The sequence below is a fragment of the Drosophila takahashii genome, chromosome 3L (genome assembly GCF_030179915.1).
Source record: "Drosophila takahashii strain IR98-3 E-12201 chromosome 3L, DtakHiC1v2, whole genome shotgun sequence".
In the NCBI taxonomy this organism is placed as follows: Eukaryota; Metazoa; Arthropoda; class Insecta; order Diptera; family Drosophilidae; genus Drosophila; species Drosophila takahashii.
Window position 1 is genome coordinate 11,592,625 of NC_091680.1, and position 25,030 is coordinate 11,617,654.

The 25,030-nt window shown below is 45.3% G+C and overlaps 8 protein-coding genes across 17 annotated transcripts; 4 read left to right on the plus strand and 4 right to left on the minus strand.

The window, feature by feature from the left end:
* The first annotated feature begins 558 nt into the window (after window positions 1-558).
* Galk (N-acetylgalactosamine kinase) lies at window positions 559-3,991 on the plus strand. 3 transcript variants are annotated; one of them, XM_070214815.1, is made up of 7 exons: window positions 1,068-1,241; window positions 1,348-1,374; window positions 1,427-1,607; window positions 1,668-1,841; window positions 2,474-3,207; window positions 3,394-3,598; window positions 3,657-3,991. In XM_070214815.1, the coding sequence occupies exons 3-7, from the start codon at window positions 1,435-1,437 to the stop codon at window positions 3,841-3,843; spliced, it is 1,473 nt and encodes a 490-aa protein (XP_070070916.1). In that variant the 5' UTR covers window positions 1,068-1,241; window positions 1,348-1,374; window positions 1,427-1,434; the 3' UTR covers window positions 3,844-3,991. The 3 variants fall into 3 exon arrangements, with proteins under 3 accessions (XP_070070915.1, XP_070070916.1, XP_070070914.1); XM_070214814.1 differs by lacking the exons at window positions 1,068-1,241; window positions 1,348-1,374 and adding an exon at window positions 559-677; XM_070214813.1 differs by lacking the exon at window positions 1,348-1,374.
* On the minus strand, window positions 3,911-5,336 carry LOC108059310 (uncharacterized). The gene is made up of 2 exons (XM_017144514.3): window positions 5,199-5,336; window positions 3,911-4,409 (listed from the first exon to the last, which is right to left on the minus strand). The coding sequence occupies exon 2, from the start codon at window positions 4,397-4,399 to the stop codon at window positions 4,019-4,021; it is 381 nt and encodes a 126-aa protein (XP_017000003.1). The 5' UTR covers window positions 4,400-4,409; window positions 5,199-5,336; the 3' UTR covers window positions 3,911-4,018.
* Window positions 5,337-7,568: 2,232 nt separating this feature from the next.
* On the plus strand, window positions 7,569-11,149 carry LOC108059331 (uncharacterized). Of its 2 annotated transcripts, XM_070215649.1 has the most exons (4): window positions 7,569-8,106; window positions 9,920-10,209; window positions 10,264-10,608; window positions 10,683-10,890. In XM_070215649.1, exons 1-4 carry the CDS (start codon window positions 7,818-7,820, stop codon window positions 10,749-10,751), a joined length of 993 nt encoding a protein of 330 aa, XP_070071750.1. In that variant the 5' UTR covers window positions 7,569-7,817; the 3' UTR covers window positions 10,752-10,890. The 2 variants fall into 2 exon arrangements, with proteins under 2 accessions (XP_070071750.1, XP_017000046.2); XM_017144557.3 differs by having other exon boundaries at window positions 10,264-11,149.
* Window positions 11,124-13,465, minus strand: Srp68 (signal recognition particle 68). The gene is made up of 4 exons (XM_017144556.3): window positions 13,305-13,465; window positions 12,856-13,205; window positions 12,131-12,793; window positions 11,124-12,071 (listed from the first exon to the last, which is right to left on the minus strand). The coding sequence occupies exons 1-4, from the start codon at window positions 13,402-13,404 to the stop codon at window positions 11,364-11,366; spliced, it is 1,821 nt and encodes a 606-aa protein (XP_017000045.2). The 5' UTR covers window positions 13,405-13,465; the 3' UTR covers window positions 11,124-11,363.
* Window positions 13,466-14,219: 754 nt separating this feature from the next.
* pix (ATP-binding cassette sub-family E member 1 pix) lies at window positions 14,220-16,989 on the plus strand. Of its 2 annotated transcripts, none has more exons than XM_017144564.3 (5): window positions 14,220-14,374; window positions 14,684-14,897; window positions 14,956-15,566; window positions 15,623-16,339; window positions 16,399-16,989. In XM_017144564.3, the coding sequence occupies exons 2-5, from the start codon at window positions 14,685-14,687 to the stop codon at window positions 16,688-16,690; spliced, it is 1,833 nt and encodes a 610-aa protein (XP_017000053.2). In that variant the 5' UTR covers window positions 14,220-14,374; window position 14,684; the 3' UTR covers window positions 16,691-16,989. The 2 variants fall into 2 exon arrangements, with proteins under 2 accessions (XP_017000053.2, XP_070071749.1); XM_070215648.1 differs by having other exon boundaries at window positions 14,356-14,488.
* A 547-nt stretch (window positions 16,990-17,536) lies between these two features.
* Window positions 17,537-20,800, minus strand: LOC108059336 (myotubularin-related protein 9). Its single transcript, XM_017144563.3, has 7 exons — window positions 20,246-20,800; window positions 19,914-20,164; window positions 19,467-19,842; window positions 18,932-19,407; window positions 18,458-18,870; window positions 18,306-18,403; window positions 17,537-18,246 (listed from the first exon to the last, which is right to left on the minus strand). The coding sequence occupies exons 1-7, from the start codon at window positions 20,405-20,407 to the stop codon at window positions 18,169-18,171; spliced, it is 1,854 nt and encodes a 617-aa protein (XP_017000052.2). The 5' UTR covers window positions 20,408-20,800; the 3' UTR covers window positions 17,537-18,168.
* A 788-nt stretch (window positions 20,801-21,588) lies between these two features.
* On the minus strand, window positions 21,589-22,894 carry LOC108059282 (uncharacterized Golgi apparatus membrane protein-like protein CG5021). 5 transcript variants are annotated; one of them, XM_017144465.3, is made up of 4 exons: window positions 22,738-22,894; window positions 22,503-22,585; window positions 22,200-22,434; window positions 21,589-22,135 (listed from the first exon to the last, which is right to left on the minus strand). In XM_017144465.3, the coding sequence occupies exons 1-4, from the start codon at window positions 22,750-22,752 to the stop codon at window positions 21,821-21,823; spliced, it is 648 nt and encodes a 215-aa protein (XP_016999954.2). In that variant the 5' UTR covers window positions 22,753-22,894; the 3' UTR covers window positions 21,589-21,820. The 5 variants fall into 5 exon arrangements, with proteins under 5 accessions (XP_016999954.2, XP_016999951.2, XP_016999952.2 ...); XM_017144462.3 differs by having other exon boundaries at window positions 21,589-22,150; XM_017144463.3 differs by having other exon boundaries at window positions 21,589-22,138; window positions 22,729-22,894.
* A 344-nt stretch (window positions 22,895-23,238) lies between these two features.
* Window positions 23,239-24,826, plus strand: LOC108059289 (peroxisomal N(1)-acetyl-spermine/spermidine oxidase). 2 transcript variants are annotated; one of them, XM_070215005.1, is made up of 2 exons: window positions 23,338-23,585; window positions 23,654-24,826. In XM_070215005.1, the coding sequence occupies exons 1-2, from the start codon at window positions 23,476-23,478 to the stop codon at window positions 24,735-24,737; spliced, it is 1,194 nt and encodes a 397-aa protein (XP_070071106.1). In that variant the 5' UTR covers window positions 23,338-23,475; the 3' UTR covers window positions 24,738-24,826. The 2 variants fall into 2 exon arrangements, with proteins under 2 accessions (XP_016999960.2, XP_070071106.1); XM_017144471.3 differs by having other exon boundaries at window positions 23,239-24,826.
* The last annotated feature ends 204 nt before the right edge of the window (window positions 24,827-25,030 follow it).

The window sequence follows — 25,030 nt, forward strand, 5'->3', positions numbered from 1 at the left end:
ATTACCTCACTCCTTGATATCCCAATGTTAATATTCGAATGGAATTAAGCTGACAGTTTGATGGCATTAAAAATAATTGAAAAATACGCTTTCTTTGATTTCTCATTGCATTTATTAATAGCTATAATTTTTATAAAAAGTTAAAAAAGGTGTTAAAAGTACTGCAATCCACACTTGCACCTTATCAGCCTAGCAAACACTTCACCTTAATGGCAAAATGATGACCAAGGTAATGGCCTTTCGTTAAGTGGAAGCCAAAAACCACTTTTTAAAGCGTTGCAAATTTGAAAACCAGTTTTTTAGAATGCATACAAGAAAGTTACATATGTTAAGAAGATGTTTGACCTATTTAACGGTAAAGACAGCTACTTAAAAACAAACAAAGCTCTTAACAAGTTGTTACTGATACACACAAGCAGTGGCACGTCGCTATAAGGAACCCAGAATCCCAAAGCTTAAGAGCTATGTTGGATTGCCTGATAAGCAAGTTCCACTGTATTGCTCATAGTATTCCGGGCTAAACAAAAACGGAAACGGCACGGGGCCGGATTGCTCAGTTGCTTGATGGAACGCGACGTGCTCACACCGAAAACTAGAACTCTACTCTGATAAGAAACGGCTGAGGAACAGCTCCAAGTTATTTTGACCTCATACAGAGAAAGATAAGACATTGTTGGGTATGTATCGGCAAAAGCGTTAAAATCTTAACAAAGTGCAATATATCTTTGTTTATTTTGGTATCTAAACCAATATAAGCTTAATGTTGTTTATTTGTTTTTACGGTTTCAAGATAAGGCAAAAATAACATAATCGATTGAAAAACCGTTTAGATTAGGTGGTACTCAGTTAAATTGGAGTATTAACAAAAACATAAACTAATTTACAACTTTCGTAAAGAAAACGAGAGCCACGAAATAATTTTAAAAATTTTAAAGGGACATAAGAGTTCTAATTTTTTGAAATCATAAATTTAGATGAGCATCTTGAGGGTTAAAGCTTTTGCAGAGTTGGCAACTCCTACACAACAGCTGTTCCCTATCGCCGTCTCGCTCCCTCATGCCCTTCCTTTTCATTTGCCGGCAGAATTGCATTTTGCACTTGTTTTTCCCAATTAAGCGGTCAAATTGGCGTCAATCTAATGTTTTAGTGACTCTATAGCTCTATAGCCGCTTCCCCAACTGATAACCGGAATGTTAGGACATCACTTTGTGTGCTAATAGCTATTTCGACATTTTGATAAGGTGAGATGGGTTGATAAGCTAATTTTTTGCACAACCACAGGTGCAATTGTTGTTTTTGTTGGCTATTTGTTTACGTATGTAAATTTGTTTTTGCCCATAAATTTAGATTAACCAGTTGCGCGACACGTTTACGGTTCGTCGACTGCGAAAAAAATGTCTGTTATTAAGGTTTCGCCCGCTTACAGGTGAAAACATGACTGCCAACGGGAATGGAACCGCTCAGGTTTTGGGAGCCGGCATCGAAATCGTGGCGGAACAGAAGCTCCAGCCGGAGTCCAAGATTTACGAGCGCGTGCAGCAGCTGGTGGCCTTTTTCAAACAGCAATTCGCAGCGGATCCAGAGTTTATAGTTCGAGTGCCGGGCAGGTGAGTTCCCCTAATCCCCTAGTTTATCCCACACCCACTGATGACTTCTCCCCTTTCCAGGGTCAACATTATAGGCGAGCATGTGGACTACTGCGGCTACTCGGTGCTCCCCATGGCAGTCAGCCAAAGCATCTTCCTGGCAGTGGCCAAAAATCCGGATGACAGCGAACTGCAGCTCAGGAATCTGGAGGAGGCCAAGTTTCCGGGCTACGATGCCGACCTGAAAACGCTCAGGTGGGTGATTCATTTAATGATAGTCACAGACCTTCATTACTGGGAATTGAAAGTACATAATATATATCTGTACACTAGATTTCAGTTCGCTCTTACTTTTCTACATTTCAATTGGTTTATATCAAGAATATCAGTTATGGATATGATATTACACTGCTTATATGCAAATAATATTTACGTTTCCCTTTTATATATATACTTCATTTTGCTTCAAACCTTAGTGAACAGATAATTTATATTCCTGATATAATTAGCTTAAATGATCCCAGTTTTTATTATTTAATGATATTACACTGTTTGATATGCTAATAATTTATTCGCAGTTAAAATATTAATGTATCAACGTTCCAATTTTTTCAAAATCCTAATGGAAAGATAATTTTAATTATTTATAAATTTAGGTTAAATGATCCCAGTTTTTATTATTTAATGATATTACACTGCTTAATATGCAAATATTGTATTTACATATAAAATATGTATTTATTAATGTTCCAATTTTTTTTGAAACAAATATAAAGATAATTTTAGTTCTTTAAAAATTTATCTTAAATGATCCCAGATTTTACTTATTTGCTTTATAAAATTTTTATTTTACATATAATAAATACCCTAATTTTCCCTTATTCCAGAATCGAGTTGCCAAAAACTGGAGGTCCCGCCTGGTACAACTATTTCTTGTGCGGCATCAAGGGCGTTCAGGAGAGTCTTGGCAGCCAGTGGAAGCCCATAGGAATGCGCATTGCCGTGGACGGTAATGTGCCGCTGGCTGCAGGACTCTCCAGTTCCAGTGCCATGGTCAGCTCCGCTGTTCTGGCCACTGCCCAAGTGCAGGGCAAGAAGCTGGACCGCCGGGAGCTGGCTTCGATTTCGGCCAAGTGCGAGCAATACATTGGCACCCACAGCGGTGGAATGGATCAGGCCATTGCCTACTTGGGAAGAGTAGGCTGCGCCCACCACATCGAGTTCCATCCCAAGCTCAAGGGCACGCCGGTGACATTGCCAGCGGGCAAGTGCTTCGTGGTCGCCAACAGCCTGGCGCAGAAGAACAAGGCTGCTTCGTCGGACTACAATGAACGCGTGGTGGAGTGCCGACTGGCCACACGATGGCTGGCCAAGCACAAGGGTCTGATCAATTGGGAGGACATCGTGCGCTTCATCGATCTGGAGGAGGCTTGCCAAATGGATAACGAGACGTTCGAGCAGCTGATCAAGGACACCTTGACCAAGTGGAACTACACGCGAGCGGATATCTGCAAGGAGCTGGGAGTCACCGAGCAGGAACTGGAGACCAAGTTCCTGTCCGCCAACACGCGGCACATGGAGCAGTTTAAGCTGCGTCAACGTGCTCTGCATGTCATTCAGGGTAGGATTTATGTTAGCATTTTGAACATCACTCATTACTTTTACTTCCTGACTTTGCACATTCATTAAATTAATTGATCTCCAAAGGAATAATTACAGTCAATTAATAAGACATTGACTTTAATCTGCTGCCTGAACGATATATCAATATCAATATCAAGTTAATGACTTTATTTTGGCTTCACAGAATCCGGTCGCGTGGCCAAATTCCGGAAGATATGTGAACAACTGGCCGCCGGACCGAGCAAGGAAGGTGCCAAGCAGCTGGGCGAGCTAATGCGACAGTCGCACGAGAGTCTTCGGGAGCTCTACGAATGCTCCCATCCAGATGTGGAGCGCCTGATTGCCATATCCAATGAGCAGAATGTCAGTGCTCGCGTCACAGGAGCTGGGTAAGATGTCTAAAAGCCTTCTACCTCCATAAACTAATAAAAATATTCCCTCTTTCAGTTGGGGCGGCTGTATAGTGGCCATGTGCGATTCCATTGAAGCGGCCGACGAGTACATAAAGGCTCTGAAGCGGGACTACTACGCCAATCTACCAGCGCATCTGCTGGAGCGCCATCAGCCCAACAACTTCAGCGAAGTTGTTTTTGCCACTCTACCGGGAAACGGAGCCGAGTTGTTTATACAGTAAACACTTGCCAAGCTTTTTAATCCAACTTATATACCAAAATCACCCTTAAGTCACTATAATCCAGCGGTCATTTATAGAGAAAACATTTAATATGTATGTACAATATATTAACAATTTAATAACTAAAATACAACAAGGCACGTGGGAAACGGAACTCAACTGGGATTCGAGATTTCTATCTGCGACTCAGATATCCGGCGTTCTTGAACAGCTTGTAGACCTGTTCGCGCGGAATTTTCTCAGCCTCGCGATGCACCACTGCCATTTCCTTCTTCGTCAGCAGCGACTCCTTGGCCAGATTGGCAGCGATCACGGGATCGCTGTAGAATCGTGCACTCTTCGACAGTTCGGCCGGCAACTCGGACTCCCACTGGGCATTCCGCACCACCGAGGGATGGGCTTCGGCTGTGGCATATCCCTGGTACTGGTTGGCCGGCTCGTATGAGTGCGCAGCCGGCAGACCCAGCGCCTGGTGGTAGAAGAACTGGGCTCGAACCGAGCTCGTGGCCAGAACCAGGCATCCAGCGAGCAGCGTTACTTGGCAGGCGGTCAACATCGCAATTGGACTACAAACAGGAGCGAGGAGCGGGGAGAGAAAAGGAGCAACGTTCTAATAAAGCGATACGGACAGATTTATTGCCGCTGGTCAGTGGCAGTTTTTAATCTACAAGTCGGCTGTCAGTTTCGTGCGTCATAAATTATGTACGGGAAAATCAATTATCGCATATGGCCAATGGAGTGGGCAGCGCGGAGATCTTGGCTCGGACCCATGCAGTTGCTAATCCGTGAACTTTTTGCAACTGGAACTGGCTTTTTTATTGATAAGAATTGGACTGTCCGCGAAATAAATGGCGAGCTTTAATTGTCAAGCGTAGAGTGCTCCAATTTGGTCTGAACAAAGCAATCAAATCTTGAGATACACGTACAGTGGTCTCTGGGTTTGATTAATTAAAAAATTGATTTAAAAATATTATCACTTTAAAGCTCAGTTTTTAATTTGTTTACATTAATTAAATAATTGAGGAAAGTTTGATAAATTTGTTTAATATTTTTTAATAATTATTTAGAAGTCACTCATTATCCATTTAAATTTTAATAATATTTTAAAACCAACTTTAAACTTTTTCCCTGAAAAAATCCTTGAAAAGGTGACATTGTCACACATTCTTTCTATTTATCACAGCCACTGTTCATGCATTTTAAATGTGACTCTGCGCCATTAAATGCATTTACATATTCCAAGTCCATTTCGATACTTTGATTTAGCCAAAGTCAAGGTTACGATCCCACACAACCAAATCCGATTTGGGTTCTCCACAGCACCCACTCGCACAACCACAAAACACGACACTCACTTTGATATGGACTTATTTCAGGGGCTAATCCTCGGAGAGAAGCACTTCAACCGAAACTGGAACACCTGGGCCTGGGTGAAGTTGAGACTGTAAACTGATCATAGAATATCGAGGCGGCGAACTTTTATTCGCTTGCCGTTGAATGCCACAAAAACGAGTTGAACTCAAGTCTGTGAGTCAACCGATCTCGAATCGCGCTCAAAGTCGCTTCTGAGCGCCGAGAATGAGTCAAGTTTTTCAGCTGGCTGCTTTACATTTTATTAAATTAATTATGGTCGGAGAGGAGAGGAGTGGAGTGAACTGCAATCTGGTATAGACTGACCTAGGCCTAGGCGCTGAGATCGGGCAATTAAAAGCAATGATATCTGTCTCCGTTTCTCATGCTCCATAAAAGTGCCCCCCAAAAAAGGTCGGATTGCCAGCCTACCAGCGTTACGCATGGCAAAAGTCGCACAGATATATTGGTGCTCCATATGTACTCGGAAAAACATAGTTTACCATAAAATGTACAACTCTATTTGTTTATTATGTATTCATTAAAATGTCAATTACTCATTCAAAAAAATAATTACAATTTAATAATATACAAAACATATTAAAAATCAACATTGCTAATATATGTACTATACACTAGTGCTTTTGTATATATTAAATTAAAAATGTGAAATTCCATAAAAGAAAATTTATTGACCTTTTTAAAGCATAGGTTCGATTCAAATGAAATGTTAATTTGTGAATTAGAGCCATTGTATTTAAGTGTTATATTTAAAAAAAAAATTGTTTCTATAAAAAATCGAATTTTAAATTGGAAAATCATAAAAATATTTGTTTAAAAAAAATAAAACTTATTAGTTCCAAATTTCGAGCACTGTATAAGTAGTATAGCGATTACAATGATTGACAAGTTTGCTTAGAATCCATGTCCGACTCAATCCGAGCTCTGTGCGATTTTGAAAGTACCGATTGACCCTGAATTTAATGCTGAGCCAGTAGAGTCGAAAATTCGAGCCGAGCTCGGTGGCTGTGGCTGCACATGTTTGACCCTAATTTGCCACGGGTGTCGGGTTGTCGGGGTGGGGTATGTATGAATATATCTGGGGTTATTCAACCGATCAGTTAAGGCGGAAGCATTACCCGTGGCTGCCCGCACTGGATATTCGCCATAATCACCCGCCGCCGGATGGCAGCCTTGAACTTTCCCGATCTCTCAGGTGCGTATCTCTTGGCCTGCGATTGGTATTTACATTGTTCGGGCTTTTCGACTTCGTCTCTGGGAGTGGTCTCTCATTTATTGGCCGTGGCAGATTTGATATTTAATTAATGGCCATTTAGCGGCTTTGTGGATGCATATTAAATAAACAAATTGCCTGGCCCCTGCATTGTTGGCTGCGGCCGAAGTTAATGAGCTTGGTCTTTGAACTTTATTAGGCTTTGTCTGCGATTACGTGACCGAAAATTCAGAGGAACTCAACGGCTGTAAGTCGGATGCTTTAGATAAATATTTCCATGAAAATTATTTATAGAAAATTATGAATTCCGCTTTTTATGACTTAAGAGTAGGTCTTCTTAAACTAACTTTTCAATGAAAACTTTTCATCAAATTGAAAAAAATTAATTCTATGCCACATTTCTCATTGAAAATATAAAACAAATAATATTTTTAATAAAAGAAAATGTTAAAACTTTTTTTCAATTTAAAAGGGGCTTAGTCTAAACTCTTTGAATTGTTTGAAAATGAGAAAAAGAATATAAATTAACTTGTTCAAAAATTCTACTCTTCAACTTGCAATTTACTTATGAAAAATGTATTTTCTAAAAATGACAAATTGGCTGCCATTAATAATTATTAATTAAACTTGATTTAATGACCAGACCAATTTCCATTTAAACCACTAATAACTGGAATTCTTTGGGTTTCACGTTACAGAGGCTATACTGTGAGTTTCGCTAAAAAACTGAACCCCTTTTATTATGTGTTTGCTTTGATTTTTATGCGCATTGCCTCGACCCACACGCAGCGCCTGCCAAGGACGGCCAATGCAATTTCAAGTGCACGAATTGGTGGGCCAATGCAAACGACTCTCGGCCGACGCGGCGTATGAGCAACATCCGCTTTGGCGGGGCGGCGCATTAAGTATACGCACCCGAGTCCGCGTCGAGTGAAAGTGCTGTGAGTGCTGGGTGGGTGACCTTGAACAAGAGGCACGCCTGCCACCTCCTACCGGCTTTCAGAATGCAATTTCAATTTTAGAACTGAGCGACTTGCGAGAGCTGTGAGAGAATTGCCGATTTTCCGGCGGTTCTCATTTCGATTTGGGCTCTCTAGCGAGCTCCCATTGCACTTGGACTGCCAGTCGACGTTTGGCAGTTCGGCGGGCGCTTTGTTGGTCGCACATTGCACACTTTTCGCATAGGTGTGCTATATAAGCCCACCACTTCTTGGCCAGCGGAAATTGTATAATAATTACGGGAAAAAAACTGACCTGGACTCAATTCGGATTTGTGTCAGTGCTAGAAAGAAAATGCTGCAGCGGCAGAAATCGACGGGTAGCAAACGATTTGGCAGCAGCCTTCCCCCAAGAACCATTCCCCATCGGGCAGCCAAGTGAAGTGGATAAAATGGCTTTGGCAGCGGCCCCAACAGCAGGACCTTCGCATGGCGGCTTGGCAATGGCCGTGAATTCGGCCGGTGGCCACGATACCAGCGGTGGCAATCAATACGAGGAGAATGCCGAGCACCTGCGCCAACTGTTCAGCCAGAGCAAGCTGGTGTCCTTTAGCATTGCCCACATCGCGTGCTCCGCGGGCAGCAGCAGCGGCGACAATTACATGTCCGTGGTGAAGCGGGTCACCATCAGCCAGGCGCCGGATCAGGAGAAGGATCAGGAGCAGGCCAGGAGTGAAATTGGTAAGCGTAGTCCATACAGATTAGGCGCCAGCCGCCATTACACTCATCTAATTGATTTTCTTTTTGATACCGTGTAATGTGATGCCTTTTAAAGGTAGTTTGAATAGATCGCATGTTTAGTATACAGCTTATAAGATTTATTAAACCAAATATGTAAAAGGTTCTGAGAAGGTCATATTTCATTTCAAAACTTAATAATACGCATTCTAAATATTCCTTTTTTGTTTTCAGTTATGAAAGAAATATTAAATTTATCTCATAAACCTCAAAAAATTTATTTTTTTTACAATAAATTCTAGTTACTATTTGATCATTATCCAACATTTTGTTTGTTTTAGTTTTATTACTATTTTAAGAACTTAAAAGAGTATACTTCAGCTCAATACCTAATTGCCTAACCTAAAACCTAATTGTAAAAGGTCCTGCTTAAATATTTTCATTTTAAAACTTAATATTACACATGTTCGTCATTATAGAAACACAAAAAATAAATAAAATTCATAAATATTCCCTAATTGTTTTCAATTTTAAAACAAATAATATTTTGATCTAATAATTCTCCAAAAACTAATTTTTTTCACAATATCATCTAGTTACTATTACTGTGTTTATACGATGCCGAATTCACGCTATCATTTCACGCTTTCGGCCGATTCGTGCTTGTATAAACGCCATTTCGTGAATTCGGCAACACACGAAAGTTGACTATGATTTCAGCCCAAAAGCGTGATTTGGTGATATGCAATATGGTAACTCTGTAAAAACTGATTGACGTTGCCAGATCGCTAGAAATTGAAGGCGTTTTATAGGCCATTAGTCTAATCAGTGGTATTAAAAATTAGATATTTTTACCGGTCCGGCATCCCTATCAGCTGAGAGTGAATAAAAGCATGAATTCTCGGCTGTCGTATAAACAGGGGTTATTTCTATTTCGCGCTTTCAAGAAATCGTGATTGCTATCGTATAAACATAGTATATCTGATCAATATTCTAAATTTTGTTTCTTTGAGTGTTTTACCATTTTAAGATCTTTTAAAGGGTACAGCCCAGTTCAAACCCTAATTGCAGCGAATTTACTTTAGATGTTTGCCCCGCTGAGCGGCGGCGTCGAGTGGGTTGACCTTGTTGCACGCATTCTAAATGCAATGCACCCATACACCATACACCCAGGCGTATACGTAATATAGATTTGCTAAAGGTCAGCACGCACACTCACACATTCGCGAGCGAGAGAGGCGGCGAAAAAGAGCCGCTGCTTCTCTCACGCACGCAAGGCCGTCAATTCATTCATAAATATAAATCTTTGCCAGGCGACGTAAACAAAAGTCAGCTGTTTGCCCGTGCCGCTCTCACCGTTTGTTTTGCTCTGCGTTTTCCATTCCTCTCCACCCTCTTTAAACCCACCACTTACACAGTAGGAAAAATTTATATGATACTGCAGATCGGATTATATTTAAAAACTCATTCTAAACTTTCGATTCTAAGCGAGCTTTAATTAAACATAAATTGTTCTCCTAAATTCTTATTTAATGGAAAAATCAATTTATTTTGAAAAAAATTGTATCTAGATTTGAATGTTAAGAATACAGTTTGGCGATATTTAATAACAACATGTTAATATAAAGATTTTACATTTCATTGAGGATCATATACCTACCATATTATTTCCTAATATTTTGATGAGGTACCCTAAAACTTTTATTGGAAAAAAAAACATTTGAAAAACAAATTAATCTTCCACTATAGTATCCTTTTCACTCTATCCTTAATGATTAAAAAAAACGTAATTTTAATCTCTTTGTTTTCTGTGTAGTCACGGTCATTGTGAAGCGGCAAATAGCGAGTCTGTCGCGCCGGCAGCTCTACCGTTGCGAGGAGGCCTTCAGCAACGAGATCAACGCCTACCGGCATTTGGCGCCCCTGTTGGCCGCCCACAGTCGCCAGCAGCTCTTTCCGGTGTGCCACATCGCGGAGAGCCAGGATCGGAGGGATTCGGACGGCGGAGAGCCGATCATCGTGCTGCAGGACCTCAAAGCCCTGGGTTTCCGCATGAAGGATCGTTTGGCGGGCCTGGAACTGAGCGACTGCCTGCTGGTGATGAAGGTGGGAAAGTCATATACATCTGCCTTATCCATAATCAACATCTCATCTTTTTAGAAACTAGCTCAACTTCACGTCGCCTCATTGGTTGCCCAGGAACTGGAGTCCTCTTCCTTTGCTTCCCGGGTCAAAAACCTCCAGGAGATTGTCTACTGTGATGAGGCCACCGACTTTTATGCCACCATTCTGGACACCTCGGTGCAGCAGGCGCTCGAAAGTCTAAGTGGCTCCAATGCAGACGACAGTCTGACCACGCCCATTTGTCTGCTCGAAGAACTGCGTTGCAATTTGTTCGGCAATCTGAAGCGGGAGATAAATGCCACCGAGGAGGCTCCAAATAGTGTGATCTGCCATGGTGACCTGTGGGTAAACAACATCATGTTCCGCTCAGAGCCCGAGGAGGTGATCTTCTTCGATCTGCAGGCCATGCGCCGGTCGTCGCCTGTTTTTGACATTCTCCACTTTATTTACACCAGCACGAGAAGGAAGTTGAGGGATGTGCACACCGATACCCTGCTGGCCGCCTACTCGGAAGCTGTGGGTGAGGAACTAAGGCACCAGCTGGAGGATAGACTAGCTGCTGAACGACTGGAAGAGCTTTGCGAAGCCTTCTCCTTGCAGCGCCTCAGCGCCGAGTATGTGCATCAGGTGCACTATGGTTTGGCCATCGGCATGTGGATCCTGCCAGCCGTCACCTTCGATCCGGACAACCTGCCCAATCTGGACGTGATGAGCGAGCAGAGCAGAAGTGGCAAGGAGATCAAGTGCACCCAGACGCTCACTTCCGAGTACCATCTGCGCATCCGGGAGCTGGTGATGGAGTTCTACGATCTGGGCTATCTCCAAAAACAAAACTTTTAAGAGTATTCATAGTCATGTAGCGATAGAATTAACTTTTAAACTCTAAACGTTCGCAATAAATAGATAATAGATTTGCCCTTGAGGAACTGTAGCTCTCTCTTGAAGGTTCCTTTATTACCGATTAAATTGTTCACTTTTATAACTTACAAAAGGTTCGTAGAAAAAACAAATCTGGCGGGGGTAAGAGCCAAAACAAAGAACTTATAAAGAAAATCGGACATACCGCAGCATTTATAAGTGTAACATGGATGCGTGGAATATTCCAGAAGAGTGCTTCGTGGTGGTTAATATCGATCTCACTTGTTGCCGCCGCCGCTGCCCCATCCGAGGAATCCCTTGACGAAGCCCGTGATCGAGGGTCCCTTCTTGCCGGGCGACTCCAGTTTGTCCTCCAGCGAGGGCAGCTCCACGTAGTTCATGGCCAGGTCAAAGAAGAGCGGCTTGCAGGGTATGGGCTCCATGTCGGGTGTCAGCTTGAACACATTCGGTGTCTTGGTGTGCAGCGACTGATCCTCCTTGTAGAGCGACAGTCGCTCGTACAGAGGTTTCGTGGTCTTCTGCGACTTGGTAGTGGTTCCGGCCTCCTCGCTGTTGTCATCCTCCAGCACACTGTAGGCGTGCGCAGAGAACTTGCAGCCCTCGATGGCGGACACGACCTTCTTGAGCTCATCCTGCAACTTGAACTCCGGACTGGTCTTGCCCTTCAGCGCCTCGCTGGCGTAGTTGGATGCCCGTTCGTACAGCGCCACCGCCTCCTTCCACTTCTTCATGTCGATCAGTGTGAGCGCAATGTAGTAGCAGCGGAAGGCCTTGAAGGTGACGGCCAGGTTCTCCACCTCGCCCTGGTACTTGGCATCCTCCTCCAAGCCGTTGATCTGCTGCATTTCCGTAACGTTCTGCAGGATGATCTCGTAGAGGCGGGCCAGATCCTGGGAACGCACGCGCTTGCCGTCGCCCACATTTTGCTGCGACTGCTGGTTGGGATCGTCAAAGTTGAGCTTGGCCTTGAAAGAACAATAAAGATGATAAAATGAAGGTAAAAACTATGTATTTATGGGCTCACCTGCTCCACTAGGCAAAGATTACGCTGCAGTGTGCGGCTGTGACGAATGTAACTCAAATAGGCCAGTAGATATTGCACGCCGGACACCGTTTGTCCAGTGGTTAGAGAACGCAGCTTGGGATCCTGCTTGATTTCGTCGCGCACCGCCTGAATGGCGTCCTTGCAGTCCATCAGAATGCGTTCAATCAGCTCTATCTTGGCATCCTGCTTCGAGGCCTTGGCCAGCGACTTGTCCAGCTCCTGGGCACTGAGCAGGAACAGACGCACCTTCTCCGGACGTACGGTGACCTTGCGACCGCGCCAATCGATCGTCTGCAGGCCCTCGCTGCTCTCCGTCTTGGTCTGGCTGACCAGAACATCCAGATTCTCGAGCACTCCCTGGGCGCGCAGCTCCAGGATCTCATCGATGTTGCCGCCACTGGCACCGCCGCTGATGTTGTAGGCGCAGTAGCGCAGATTGGGCGTGAATTCGTTGACCTTGGCGCGGTACAGCTCCTGTTCATCGTCCGGCAGAGCCTTGGCCAGATTCTCGTAGACCACCTGGGCGCGCTTCAGGTGCTCGCCGGCGGATTTCCAGAGCTGCAGCTCAAAGTGCAGGGTGCCGTGCATCCAGGCCACATAGGCCTCGCACTCCAGCTTGGTGCGGGCATCGAAGGCCTCCGTCTGGGGGTTAAACATGAATTAAACTGGATGTAAATTAATCTCATTGATGGGCTCCAGCTTACATTGCACAACTCCTGCAGCTGGAGGGCATAGAAACAGGCCCGGCGCAGCTTGTTGACCAGATGGAAACGCTTTCGCGGCTCCGTATTGGACTCCTGCTTCAGCTGCATGGCATAGGCCCAGGCGCGCTCGGCGCTGATCAGCGGGATGTGGATGAAGCGCTCGTCCGCCTTCTTGCCCGTCAACTGGCCAATGGTCACGTCGCGTCGCTTGAAGTGCCGCTTGTCGCCCTGCGGGTACTTCAGTGCCTTCCTCAGGCGGCGGATGCGGCGGGTGCAGTAGCCGCGGTACCGCTGGAAGTCCCCGTGGCGCAGGCCGTGCTGCTGCTGGGCATCCTTGATCATGTGCAGGACTGCAGGTGGAGGAGAGTGAAAGTTCAGTGCATTAGCATACAGACTTTTAGGTTAAAGGGAGCGGGGCGTCTGGAAAGGGAAGGCAGTTAACCACTTACTCTCCACCGTGAAGATCTTGGCCGGCTCGGCAGCCACCGGAGCACTCTCCGTCTTCTCCTGAATGTCCCCAGTATTGGGATTATCCTCTTGGACGACCATTTTCTAAGCAGTCGACACAAATCAACGACGTGTAAAAATCAGTGATGGGCTACCAATTGGGAATGTGAAAAACACTGAAATATCGATATCAGCGTGGGCGGTTCTCGTGCTATATATATCGGGATTAAAAAAGCTTATTTTGAGTAGAAAAATTAAAGGGGGATTCCCTAAACTGTTAAATTGCTGAATTGTTGAAAATTCAACAGAAAATTTCAGTTATTTGTTGAAAAATTTCACGGAACTTAAAGCATGTAAAATTTGATTTATTTTTGCTAGTTACTGTCTAAAAGTGTTACCAAGGTAAAAAGAACCACAAATATGCTTTCTAAGTTGATTTTAAAATAAATAATGCGTACTGGTGATACTAAAATGTTACAGAGTTGCCACGACTTTTAAAAAAAGGCGACAACTCTGGCTTTTCAGCAATTCAACAAAATTTTCAACAGCCCCAAGGCTGTTGAATTGCTGAAATTTCTGAAAGTTGACTTTGTATGGAACAGCTGATTAACAGCTATCCAACATTCAACAATTCAGCAATTCAACAGTTTAGGGAATCCCCCTTAAAATTTTTGATTAATTTTGTGGCAGTGAAGTGCTTTGCTGTCTTAAAAAAAATGCTATAGTAATAATCCTATACTTTAATATCCGTTACGTTAATATATCTATTTAAAATTATTTATGTAATGTATCATAATGGCCAAAAATTTCGTATTATTCCTTTCGCAATATATTTAGACAATGTCTATTAGACATCTCAGAAGTAATGCTCAAATCGTGACGTATTTCGAAATAACCCGAAAAAATAAAATCATTAACCGATATTTGTTGCTATCGATACTTCTTCTTTTTGGCCACCTCCAACCAGTAGTGTTGGTAAACCGTTCGAAACTCCCCCCTTTTGAAACTTGTTGGCTGACACGCAAGAGCGTGCGTTCTGTCTCTTTTACAACAATTTCGGCCTAGTTCGCAGGTAAAATTCAAAGATTCCAACAATCTGTCAACGTGAAAGTGAAGAACAAGGCCTGCCGCGTGCGAGACAAGGGAAATTCGCTGTGGAAAGCACTTGATTTGGCCACGCTTTGAGGTTATACTTTCACTCGCAGGCGAACGCAGTCACCGCACCCCCGCCCTCTGCCCCACAAACAGTGCACCAGATTTGTTTTGACGGCCGGGGATGGTGATTTGCAACGTTGACAGTGGACTGATTAGCATATAGACCGAATCTCTCGGTAGAAGCGAAGCAAATTGTAATCAATTTTCCCCCTTTCCTACCCAACAGCATGTCGCGCAGAAAGGAGAACGAGGAGGTGGACAAGCAGACGCGCATTGCCATCGTCAGCGATGACAAGTGCAAGCCCAAGCGGTGTCGGCAGGAGTGCAAGAAGACCTGCCCGGTGGTGCGCATGGGCAAGCTCTGCATCGAGGTGACGCCCACGTCCAAGATAGCCTCGCTGTCCGAGGAGCTCTGCATCGGTTGCGGTATCTGTGTCAAGGTGGGTTGTTAGTTATCCTCTATATTACCTTAACTTACCCTTTTTTCTGCCCCTCTAGAAATGCCCCTTTGAGGCCATCACAATCATCAACTTGCCCAGCAACCTGGAGAAGCACACAACGCATCGGTACAGCAAGAACTCCTTCAAGCTGCATCGTCTGCCCATTCCGCGTCCCGGCGAAGTTCTTGGCTTGGTGGGTCAAAATGGTATTGGCAAGTCGACGGCCTTGAAGATCCTCGCCGGCAAGCAGAAACCCAATCTGGGCAAGTACGCCAATCCGCCCGACTGGACGGAGATCCTCAGCTACTTCCGCGGCTCCGAGCTGCAGAACTACTTCACCAAGATCCTCGAAGACAACCTGAAGGCGCTGGTCAAGCCGCAGTATGTGGATCAGATCCCCAAGGCGGTGCGCGGCGCTGTCGGCGATCTGCTGGACAAGAAGGACGAGCGGGAACTGCAGACCAAGATCTGCGATATGCTGGACCTTTCGCATATCCGGGATCGTGAGATCTCCCAGCTGTCCGGTGGAGAACTGCAGCGCTTTGCAATCGCCATGGTTTGCATACAGAATGCCGACATCTTCATGTTCGACGAGCCGTCCTCGTACTTGGATGTGAAGCAGCGTCTCAACGCTGCCTTGACCATTCGATCGCTCCTGCATCCCACAAAGTGAGTTTAAAAATTCTCTTAAAATACTCTTACTAAGGATTAATTGCTTTTCCCAGGTTCATTATCGTGGTGGAGCACGATTTGTCTGTGCTGGATTACTTGTCCGATTTTATTTGCTGCCTTTACGGAGTTCCCGGCTGCTATGGAGTGGTCACTATGCCCTTCTCCGTGCGCGAAGGCATCAACATATTCCTCGACGGCTTTGTGCCCACCGAAAACATGCGTTTCCGCACCGAATCGCTCACCTTCAAGGTATCTGAATCGGCCACCGAGGAGGAGATCAAGCGCATGAACCACTACGTGTATCCCTCCATGGTCAAGACCCTGGGCAAGTTCGAGCTGACAGTGGAAAAGGGTCACTTCAGCGACTCCGAGATCCTGGTTTTGCTAGGAGAGAATGGTACGGGCAAGACCACGTTCATCCGCATGCTGGCCGGCAATTTGCAGCCCGATGGCGAGGTGGAGCTGCCCATGCTGAATATCTCGTACAAGCCGCAGAAGATTTCCCCGAAATTCCAGAATCATGTGCGCCATTTGCTGCACGACAAGATTCGCGACGCCTACGTGCATCCGCAGTTCATTGCCGATGTTATGAAGCCCATGAAGATCGAGGAGATCATGGACCAGGAGGTGCAGAACCTCTCCGGTGGTGAGTTGCAGCGCGTGGCCTTGGTTTTGTGCCTGGGCAAGCCAGCGGATGTCTACCTCATCGACGAACCGTCTGCCTACTTGGATTCGGAGCAGCGTCTGGTGGCCGCCAAGGTTATCAAGCGGTATGTTTTATCTAGTCATTAAATTTAGTATGCAAATACTGACTACTCTCTGATATTAGCTACATTTTGCACGCCAAGAAAACTGGATTTGTGGTGGAGCACGATTTCATCATGGCCACCTACCTCGCCGACCGCGTCATCGTTATTGAGGGCCAGCCCTCGGTGAAGACGACGGCCTTCTCGCCGCAGTCGCTGCTGAACGGCATGAACCGCTTCCTCGAACTGCTCGGCATCACCTTCCGTCGCGATCCCAACAACTTCAGGCCCCGCATCAACAAGAACAACTCGGTCAAGGACACGGAACAGAAGCGCTCCGGCCAGTTCTTCTTTCTGGAGGACGAGGCTTGTTAGTTAGACAGAATCACGGACAACCTCGGTCGGACAGCTCGTTTCCCTTTCGTTCTCTTCAGCTCTCCTTTGTTCATTTTGCATTCTTTGGTCGAAAAACACACATTTGCTTTCAATATATTTTGTTATTGTTGTCGAGGATTGCGTACAATCGTAAACTGGGGATTAATTGTACTTTATTAAAGTGAGTTTTATATACGTTTTTACAGCGAAATAAATAGTAAACCCAAACAACAGATAATAATTGTTGTCTTGAATGAGTCTAGCAAAAATAAACAAATTTTCTTTATACAAAACGGCAATCAAGTGTTTAATTATTATTTTGTTATCTGTTCAAAACAGTACGTATTTTTGGTGTAGGACAATTTTTGGCCAAGTTACAGCAAAAACGAAAAAGAACCCCAGATCCCAGTTTTCCACAAAAAAAAATAGTTTTTTGGTCGAAACAACGGAAATATTGATCCAAGCTCTTCTGAGCTCGTTATTAAATTTCCAATAATACAATTTTTTGCAAAAAATCAAAATGTACCCCCTTTTAAAAAAATTTATTGATAATTCCTCTAGCAGATGGTGCAAAGTACCGACATAAAATTTCAAACACAGCTGACATCTGCAAATTAACACGTATTTATTGCACTTAAGCGATAATTACACAAAATACGCACAATAGAAATGTAAATATGAATATAAATTACATACAAATTTCTGTCATTTCAAATACGATCACAATTGGAAATAAACACACAATGGATAACAGCTACAAACGTTTATAAGTGTATAATTTACAATATTTTTTATGGATTACCAACGCATGCACAGCATAATTGTTAATGTAAACGCTTTTGAAGCTTTAAGTTTATGCGATTTAATCAAATGTACATACAAACTTTTTGAAAAAGGCAAATATTCTGAATTTATAATACTAAATTTGATCTGTGGCCTGGAGTCCACTAAAAAACTGACACAAGTAAGTACTATAAATAGATAATTCTGGAGACTTATGCGCTAAAAATTCCATAAAAGTAAATGCGTCAAAATTGACCCAAATATTTGATAGTTGCCTTGTGCAGTTTTAATCAGAATTTAAATTTTTGAGTTCGACAGTAGAGAGCTCGTTTTGCAAGGAGAGAGTTTCAAGTTACAGCAGATATTCCTTTAATTTTCCATTTTTAAAATTAACTATAATACAAAACTTCTAAAGTAGTAGTATAGTTGTTAAAAATGGACAGACGTATGTCTAAAATTGAGTGTTTGAGTTGATCCAAAAGCAGATCCTATGGTTCATCCAATAATTCAATTACCTTGTTTTCATTTCTGATTTCTTCAGCACAATTTCTGTTTGTAAATGGAACTTTTAGTGACTTAACTTTAGTGTTGCTATTTGCTTAAATAATTGTCGAAATGTTGCAACAGAACGTATCAAAAATAAGTGTATATCATGCAGGAGATTAAAATATATAGAGAACTTCTGAGGTAGCCGACTATGCATCGTCTGCACTTTTCATAAGGGTAGACACTTCCTGGCCGAGTTCCAAGGCCTGTTTGCGCAGTTTGAGGGCCTGAAAAGGTGAACAGCATGAGCAAATTATTCGCTTTCTATATTTAAATGGGAAAATACCTGAGTTCTGAGTTCCTTTTCGCGTGTCACGAGTTCCTGAATTTGCGACAAGACTGTGGCGCAGCTACGCTGATCTATCACCCATCGCAAATAGAGGTCTGAAATCAAAGGTTAGTAAATAATCTCTAATAATCTATATAATTATTACATACCGCTCCACAGCTCCAAACTAATCGGCGCCACCGATGGCCATATCACATTGGCATTGGGCTCGTACAGCGGATTTAAGAGGGTCTGCAGAACATCCGGCCGGTTTAGGTAAGACCAAAGGCTCGTCGTCCTGGAGTGCACGTTCAGTTCGTTCCGCTCGCGCTCTGAATCGCACAGAAAGGTGCCGTACTGCGAGAAGTGGCTGTGCTCGAAGAGAAGGATCAGCAGCTGAGTGCTGAACTCAAAGCTACAGGGAAACTGTGTGTAAAGCTGGTAGATGCAGTCCAAGAAGAGCACAAAGGTGGCGCCAGATGTCTTGTTGCGCGTCTGATTTGGTGTGTAGCATGAGTAGCGATGACGCGAGGCGAACGGATGACCTGCCTGGATCCACTCGCGCTCTATCAAAGCTTGCAGGCTGTAAGATAAATACATAATATCAGGAAGCTATGCCAAGTAATTTGTAGATTATGACTTACCCCCTCACGGTGCGGCAGTCGGGATTGAGAATGATCTGCACCAGCGAGGTGACAATGAGCGTGGAATCCAAGCCCTTGGCGCCGTGAACCAACACGGGACTTCCCTCCTGATCGAGGCACTGGGCCACCACACACGAGGCGTTCAGGGAGTTCAGCACGAGGCTGAGCCAGCCGCTGCTCTCCAGGCGCGACAGCCACTTGTCCGTGCTGCAGCCCAAGTCATTGCAGGCCTCGATTAGCCGGGAAAAACTATCCAAGATGGAAGCAGGCGAGCTGACATTGCCAATCGATCGATTGACCTTCTTCCACTGCGAGTAGTGCAGGTCCGTTTCCGTGTTGGACTTGCCCTTGCCCCAGGTGTCCACGATGAAGCCCTTTCGGCTGCGTCCCAGCACCAGATTGAGGATGGCCTCGTCGGCCCGGCAGCGTTTGATGCCCTGAATGGACAGCGGCTGGGAGCTGCGCATCAGGGTGGCCTGTTAATGTGATTCATGATTGCATTGCATTAATTTAATCGAATTGTGAAGTCACTTACGCCATTTTCATGCCTGTAGCTGAGCACGGGAAAACGACCGCCGTCGCGGAACCCAGCGGACAGCACTATCTGCTCGTCCGTAATTGCTTTAGGTACAATTAGCGTGGCGCCATATGTGGCACAGACGCTGAAGTCTCTGTTGACGTTGCTGATGCGCCACTCGCAGGAGGCCTGGGAACCTTGAAGCGCTCCTCCTCCGCCCACTCCTCCGCCCACGCCACCCGCCAGGGCGTCTATCGCAAAGCCATTCTGCAGGGGATGTTGTACATTCGTTGTCGATGTTGATGGCATGCAAATTGTTATGTTGGCCACATTCGGCGAGGACCCCCCGCCCATGCCCACGCCGCTGATGAGCTTTGCGAACTCCAGCTCGGGCCTGTCGTTCGATTGAGGGGGAGGATAATTGAATTGTAGCCAATTTGCCAGTGATGTATGCCGTATACCCACCTAAACATCGTGTAGCCGTCCTCCAGGATGGTGTACATGGGTCGGTAGAAGAAGGGATACAGCAGCTCGGTGTTCTGAATGCCACTGAGTGCCTCCAGCGAGGCGGCCACGTTGAGGAACTCCTTGCCGCACTTGATCTCCAGCGAGATGATGCGCAGATCCTTGCATTTCAGCGTGATGAGGCCACCGACCACGATGTTCTGCGACAAGCTGGGCTTCTTCTCCACACTGTCGATGTTCTTGTGCAGCAACTGGAGGGGGAAATAGGTTTCCAATTCGATTATTAACGCTCCATTGAGGCGGAAACCCATCGGATTAGGATATCCACTCACCCACAGCTCCTGGCTGGTCTCCTGGCGGGCGCTGAGCAGCAAGTGGTGCCCGGTGATGCAGAGGGTGCCAACTGTTGCACCCGACGCCCCGCCCGCATTGGAGGGGTCGTGCAGGAGGACTCCGTCCAGCTTGGGGGTCTTTATCAGGTCGGCGAATTCCATGGCGGGGTGTCTCCTCCTCCTCGGCGGGGTGTCTCCGATTTGCTTTGGCCGCGGACTAATTAACTTTTTGCATTTTGCCCCGGCTATCTCCTGTTGCCACTTGATTGCTTCTGTTGACGCCGCCTTCGCCTCCTCCTCCTTCTCCACCCCTCTTCACTGTGCTTCTCCCGCCTTTCGTTGCCCTTTTTTGAACCCACAGCAGTGCGTACGTCAGCGGTTCTGGCGGGGATTGGGCGTTCCTACGACTCTGCTGATCTCCGACTACTAATAGAACTCGCTCCGCGCAGTTAAAGTGTTTGTTGCACGCCCCCGCTTACGGCACAGATTGCATTTATTTCTCTCTGTTTCGGTTTCTGCGGCGCGAGTGGGTGGTGGTGCGGGGGGAGTGTGTATCGATAGGTTGGCCAAAAAAGCCATCTGATATCGAAGAAGAAGAGCTTTTTCGATAGGTTTTGCAATATGTATATCGATAGGTTGATTATAAACCGCCTAATTAATCGTTTTCCAAAAAAATAAGACTAAATAAAATGAAAATTTAAATTGTATTAATTAAGCCATCTACGCCTGCACAAGGTGGACAACATGGAACATCATAGCCATTACAAACCCATAAATCCCACATTGCTGTGGAACAATGGCGATAATAAAAGAGCCGTAGGCAAGACAACTAACCTATGAAGGCTGTGGAGTAGATATTTCATCATCTACGTGATCCAGATCTCAATATTTCCCCTCTCAAAGCGCTTTAATGTGCCTGTAATAGGTGGCTTCTTGTAATTTCCATTCAATTTTCGTGGACATCGTAGTCAACAACACATTATAGCGAATTTGGTACCATTTGGGGCAGGTTTTTGACCGGACATTTGGTCCATAATATGGACTTTATATTTAGAGGCTCTGGTGTACCCAACTCCATTAAACTATGAATCCTATGGGCAATTTGGGAGAACGTCCCACATTTATGGGATCCATCCCACATAAATCAATGATATTGTTTAGCCATGAACCCTATATCTACCTATTTCTATCCCTAACTTTTTGATTTTTTAATCGTTTTTTCGTCTGGATGTTAAACTATATTAAACTAGGTGTTAGAATGCATACAAATGTTTCCTTCTCTACTTTAGATATGTAAAAAACTACATAATTTTCCAACGATTCGAAATAAAACCCCCTCTGCATACTAGGTTGCATGTCACACGCACATGCGGTCCTTTAATCCAAATAAAATTAAGAAATGATTATGATAGACTTGCAATATGGCTAAATTAAGTTTTACATATGTTACACACAGACAGCGATGCCGTTGAAAGTGGTGGTCTGGGCCAGAAGAAGCGTCGAATACTCTTTGGAATGCGCTGCAGCGGGCGGTGGCAAGGTGACTTAGTAACCGGGAGTCCCTCCTCATCCAGCTCAAACGACTCCCGTGGGACGCACATTGGTTGGCGGCGCGGCGCCACTGGGCCTCGTCATGATGTCCATGGCGTTCTTAAACAGCTGCGTCTTCACAAAGTCCGAGGCGGCGGAGTTAAGATCCTTGCTAGCGCCATAATTGCACTTGATGTAGCCATACAAATTGGCTGCATTCAGCGCAATGGCAATCATCACCAGCAGCAGCCACTTGAACTTGAGGCCGAACAAAGCGAGCAGAAAGAAGAGGCCCCAGAAGACGGGACAGAGGATGAGGCCCAGCCAGAAGACGCGCTGCTCGTGCTTGTTGATCCGACTCTGCTGGGATTCAGACTGCGTTTCATCATCAAGGGTTAATCGGTTAACGAATCGTGTGACTCACGTTCTTGGACTCAAACACCCAGTGCGAGACACCGTCGTCGTCGACGTAGTTCCACCAGCGCAGACCCACCAGCAGCCTTCCCGAGATATTCTTGACCGTCCAGAAGTCGGCGGACAGGAAGAGCACCACGAACACGAAGCTGGTGATGAAGGAGTCGCTGAACCAGCCGCAGAACATGTAGATCACGATGGCGGCGCCCCGGAAGAACAGGTGAAAGAAGGTGACATAAGGGTGCCTATAGAGTACAAAAGGGGGTTATTTATTTAACGAACTCCATGGCTTATAAGTGATTCTTCTGCCTACGTGTATTTCTGGCCTGCGCGACTGGGATCCCGCATCTCGTCCTCCTCGCCAAAGGGTATCGTGTCATCGTCGAGCAGCGGCACCTGTTTAACACGTATGTAGCCTGGGATTAGTTCAGGTGTTTCGTTTCTTAGGAGGGGAGTTTCTCGAAGAAAACCTCGGCTCGTTTTGTCATAGGTGGCACACCAAAAAGCAGCTTGTTAGGTGGTTAGTGCGGCATACATACATTTCTTACCGTTGCGGAGGCCATGCTTCTGTTGCGAGTGACGTCTAACGCTTAGTTGGGCTCGTTTTGCAGGGGATTTTCTCGAGTTTCGGGGGAACTTAATACATTTTCTTTGCCTATTTTCCAGATTGTTGTTCTTGTTTCTGCTTGCGTAGCTAGCTATCGTTATCGCACTGGGTCGATTAATAGCAGGGTTGTCAGGTTTCTTGGGCTGAGATTAGGTTGGCAGTACCACAAGTTATCGAAAGTAATCGTATTTCAAATTTGAATAAAGTTTATTTATAAATGGTTTCTTTATTTATGATGAGGTAATCTTTAAGTAAGTTATTTCGCTTAAATTTTTTTTATAAAAGTATTTATAGTGTGATATGACCAATTAAAGACCACTTAAGGGTTCTGTGACCTGTATTTCTTACTCTTACATATTTGTGGTCCAAAACCTGATCAAAACCGCAAAGGAAGCCATTGAAATGCCGCATCCAACACTTGTCAAGTCAACTCACAGCTAGAAAACTCCATCAGTAGCTCGTTGATCGCCTGGTCTGTTGGACGGATTAGTCTCCCAAATTTTCACGATGGAAAAATGCCCAGCCTCCTCGAGGATATTGATCGTCGGAGCAGGAGCCTCGGGAATAGCCGCCGCCACGCGACTTCTGGAGAACAACTTCGGGAACGTGCAGATCCTGGAGGCGGAGAACCGCATCGGTGGGCGGATCCAGACCATCTGCTTCGGGGATAACGTAGTCGATGTGGGTGCCCAGTGGTGCCATGGCAAGCAGCGCAATTGTGTGTACGAGATGGTCAAGGATATGGGTGTGGTCCAGGATACGGGTGACTTTTTCGCTGGGATCAAGAGGGTGAGATCGAATAAGGAGGTGGTGCCGCATGATTTAGCTTGCTCCTTAACCGACATTTCCATGGGAAGCATGCCAAGTGGTCCTCAACCGGTTGCGGGATCCTTTGGCACTCACCTGGCGGAAAACTTCTGGCGGAACATCGAGCAGCAGCTGCCCCAGGTGGACAGGATTTTGGCCAGTGAGGCTTTGGAGGCCTTTACCAAGCACGAGAGCTCGATCATTGGTGCGGATAGCCTTTTTGAGGTCTCCGGCAGGGAGCACATCGAGTATGATAAATGCGATGGCGAAATGCTGATCCACTGGGGCACCAAGGGATTCCAGAGGTTCCTTCGCCTGCTGATGAAGGTCAGTGAGGAGACGCCCGAGGAGCTGGGACTCCTCCAAGGACGCGTCCATCTGGGAAAGAAGGTCACCAAGATTGATTGTTTGACCAGTCCCGGCAAGGTGATCCTGCGCTGTGAGGATGGGGATTACTTCGACGCGGATCACGTCATCTGCACTGTCTCGCTGGGAGTCCTGCAGGAGCAACACGAGAAGCTGTTTATCCCTCCTCTTCCCGCCGCCAAGGTGAACGCCATTCGAGGTCTCACCCTCGGAACTGTGAACAAAATGTATCTGGAGTTTGAGGAGCAACCGCTGCCCGACGATTGGGTGGGTTTCTTTTGTTTCTGGCTGGCCGAGGATCTGAAGGAGCTGCGCAAGACGGAGTATTTCTGGCTGGAGGGGATTACCGGTATCCACCGCGTCACCTGTCAGCCACGTTTGCTGATGGCCTGGGTGGGTGGTGCCCTGGGTCGCCACATGGAAACCCTGACCGATGAGAAGGTCCTCGAGGGTTTGCAGTGGCTCTTCCGCAAGTTTCTCACCTTTGAAATACCTGAGCCAAAGCGTTTCATCCGCAGCAAGTGGTTTTCGAATCCCAATTTCCGCGGCACCTGGACCTTTCGACCCACAAAGGCCGATGAACGGGACACGGGCCCTTGGGATCTGGAGTCTCCGGTTCTCGGAGAGGATGGCCACCTGGGCCTGTTGTTTGCCGGAGAAGCCTCCAGTAGGAACCACTTTTCCACTGTTCACGGAGCCGTTGAGGCAGGATGGCGCGAGGCAGATCGTCTGATCAGGCACTACTCATCTTGCGGACCAAGATCTTAAGATAATCTGATTTTTGGTAGTTTTCTACGTACTTCTGTTTTTGGGTTAATGAAATTCTTTGTTTGTGAAATAAAATTATTTTACTGATACTCTAAGTATTTTTTAATAGAAAACTATAATGTTTTTATAAATAAACGTTTTTTTTTTTTTATTTTCTTTATTTGTGTTTATAAAATTCCAAGTTTCTCGATTTCAAGTTCCTGTATAAAACAGCTTAAAGGTTTTAAGAATAAATGAATATTGTAAAAAGTTGTTGACGTTCATTTACTTCGATCGAAAAACACGTAGCATGT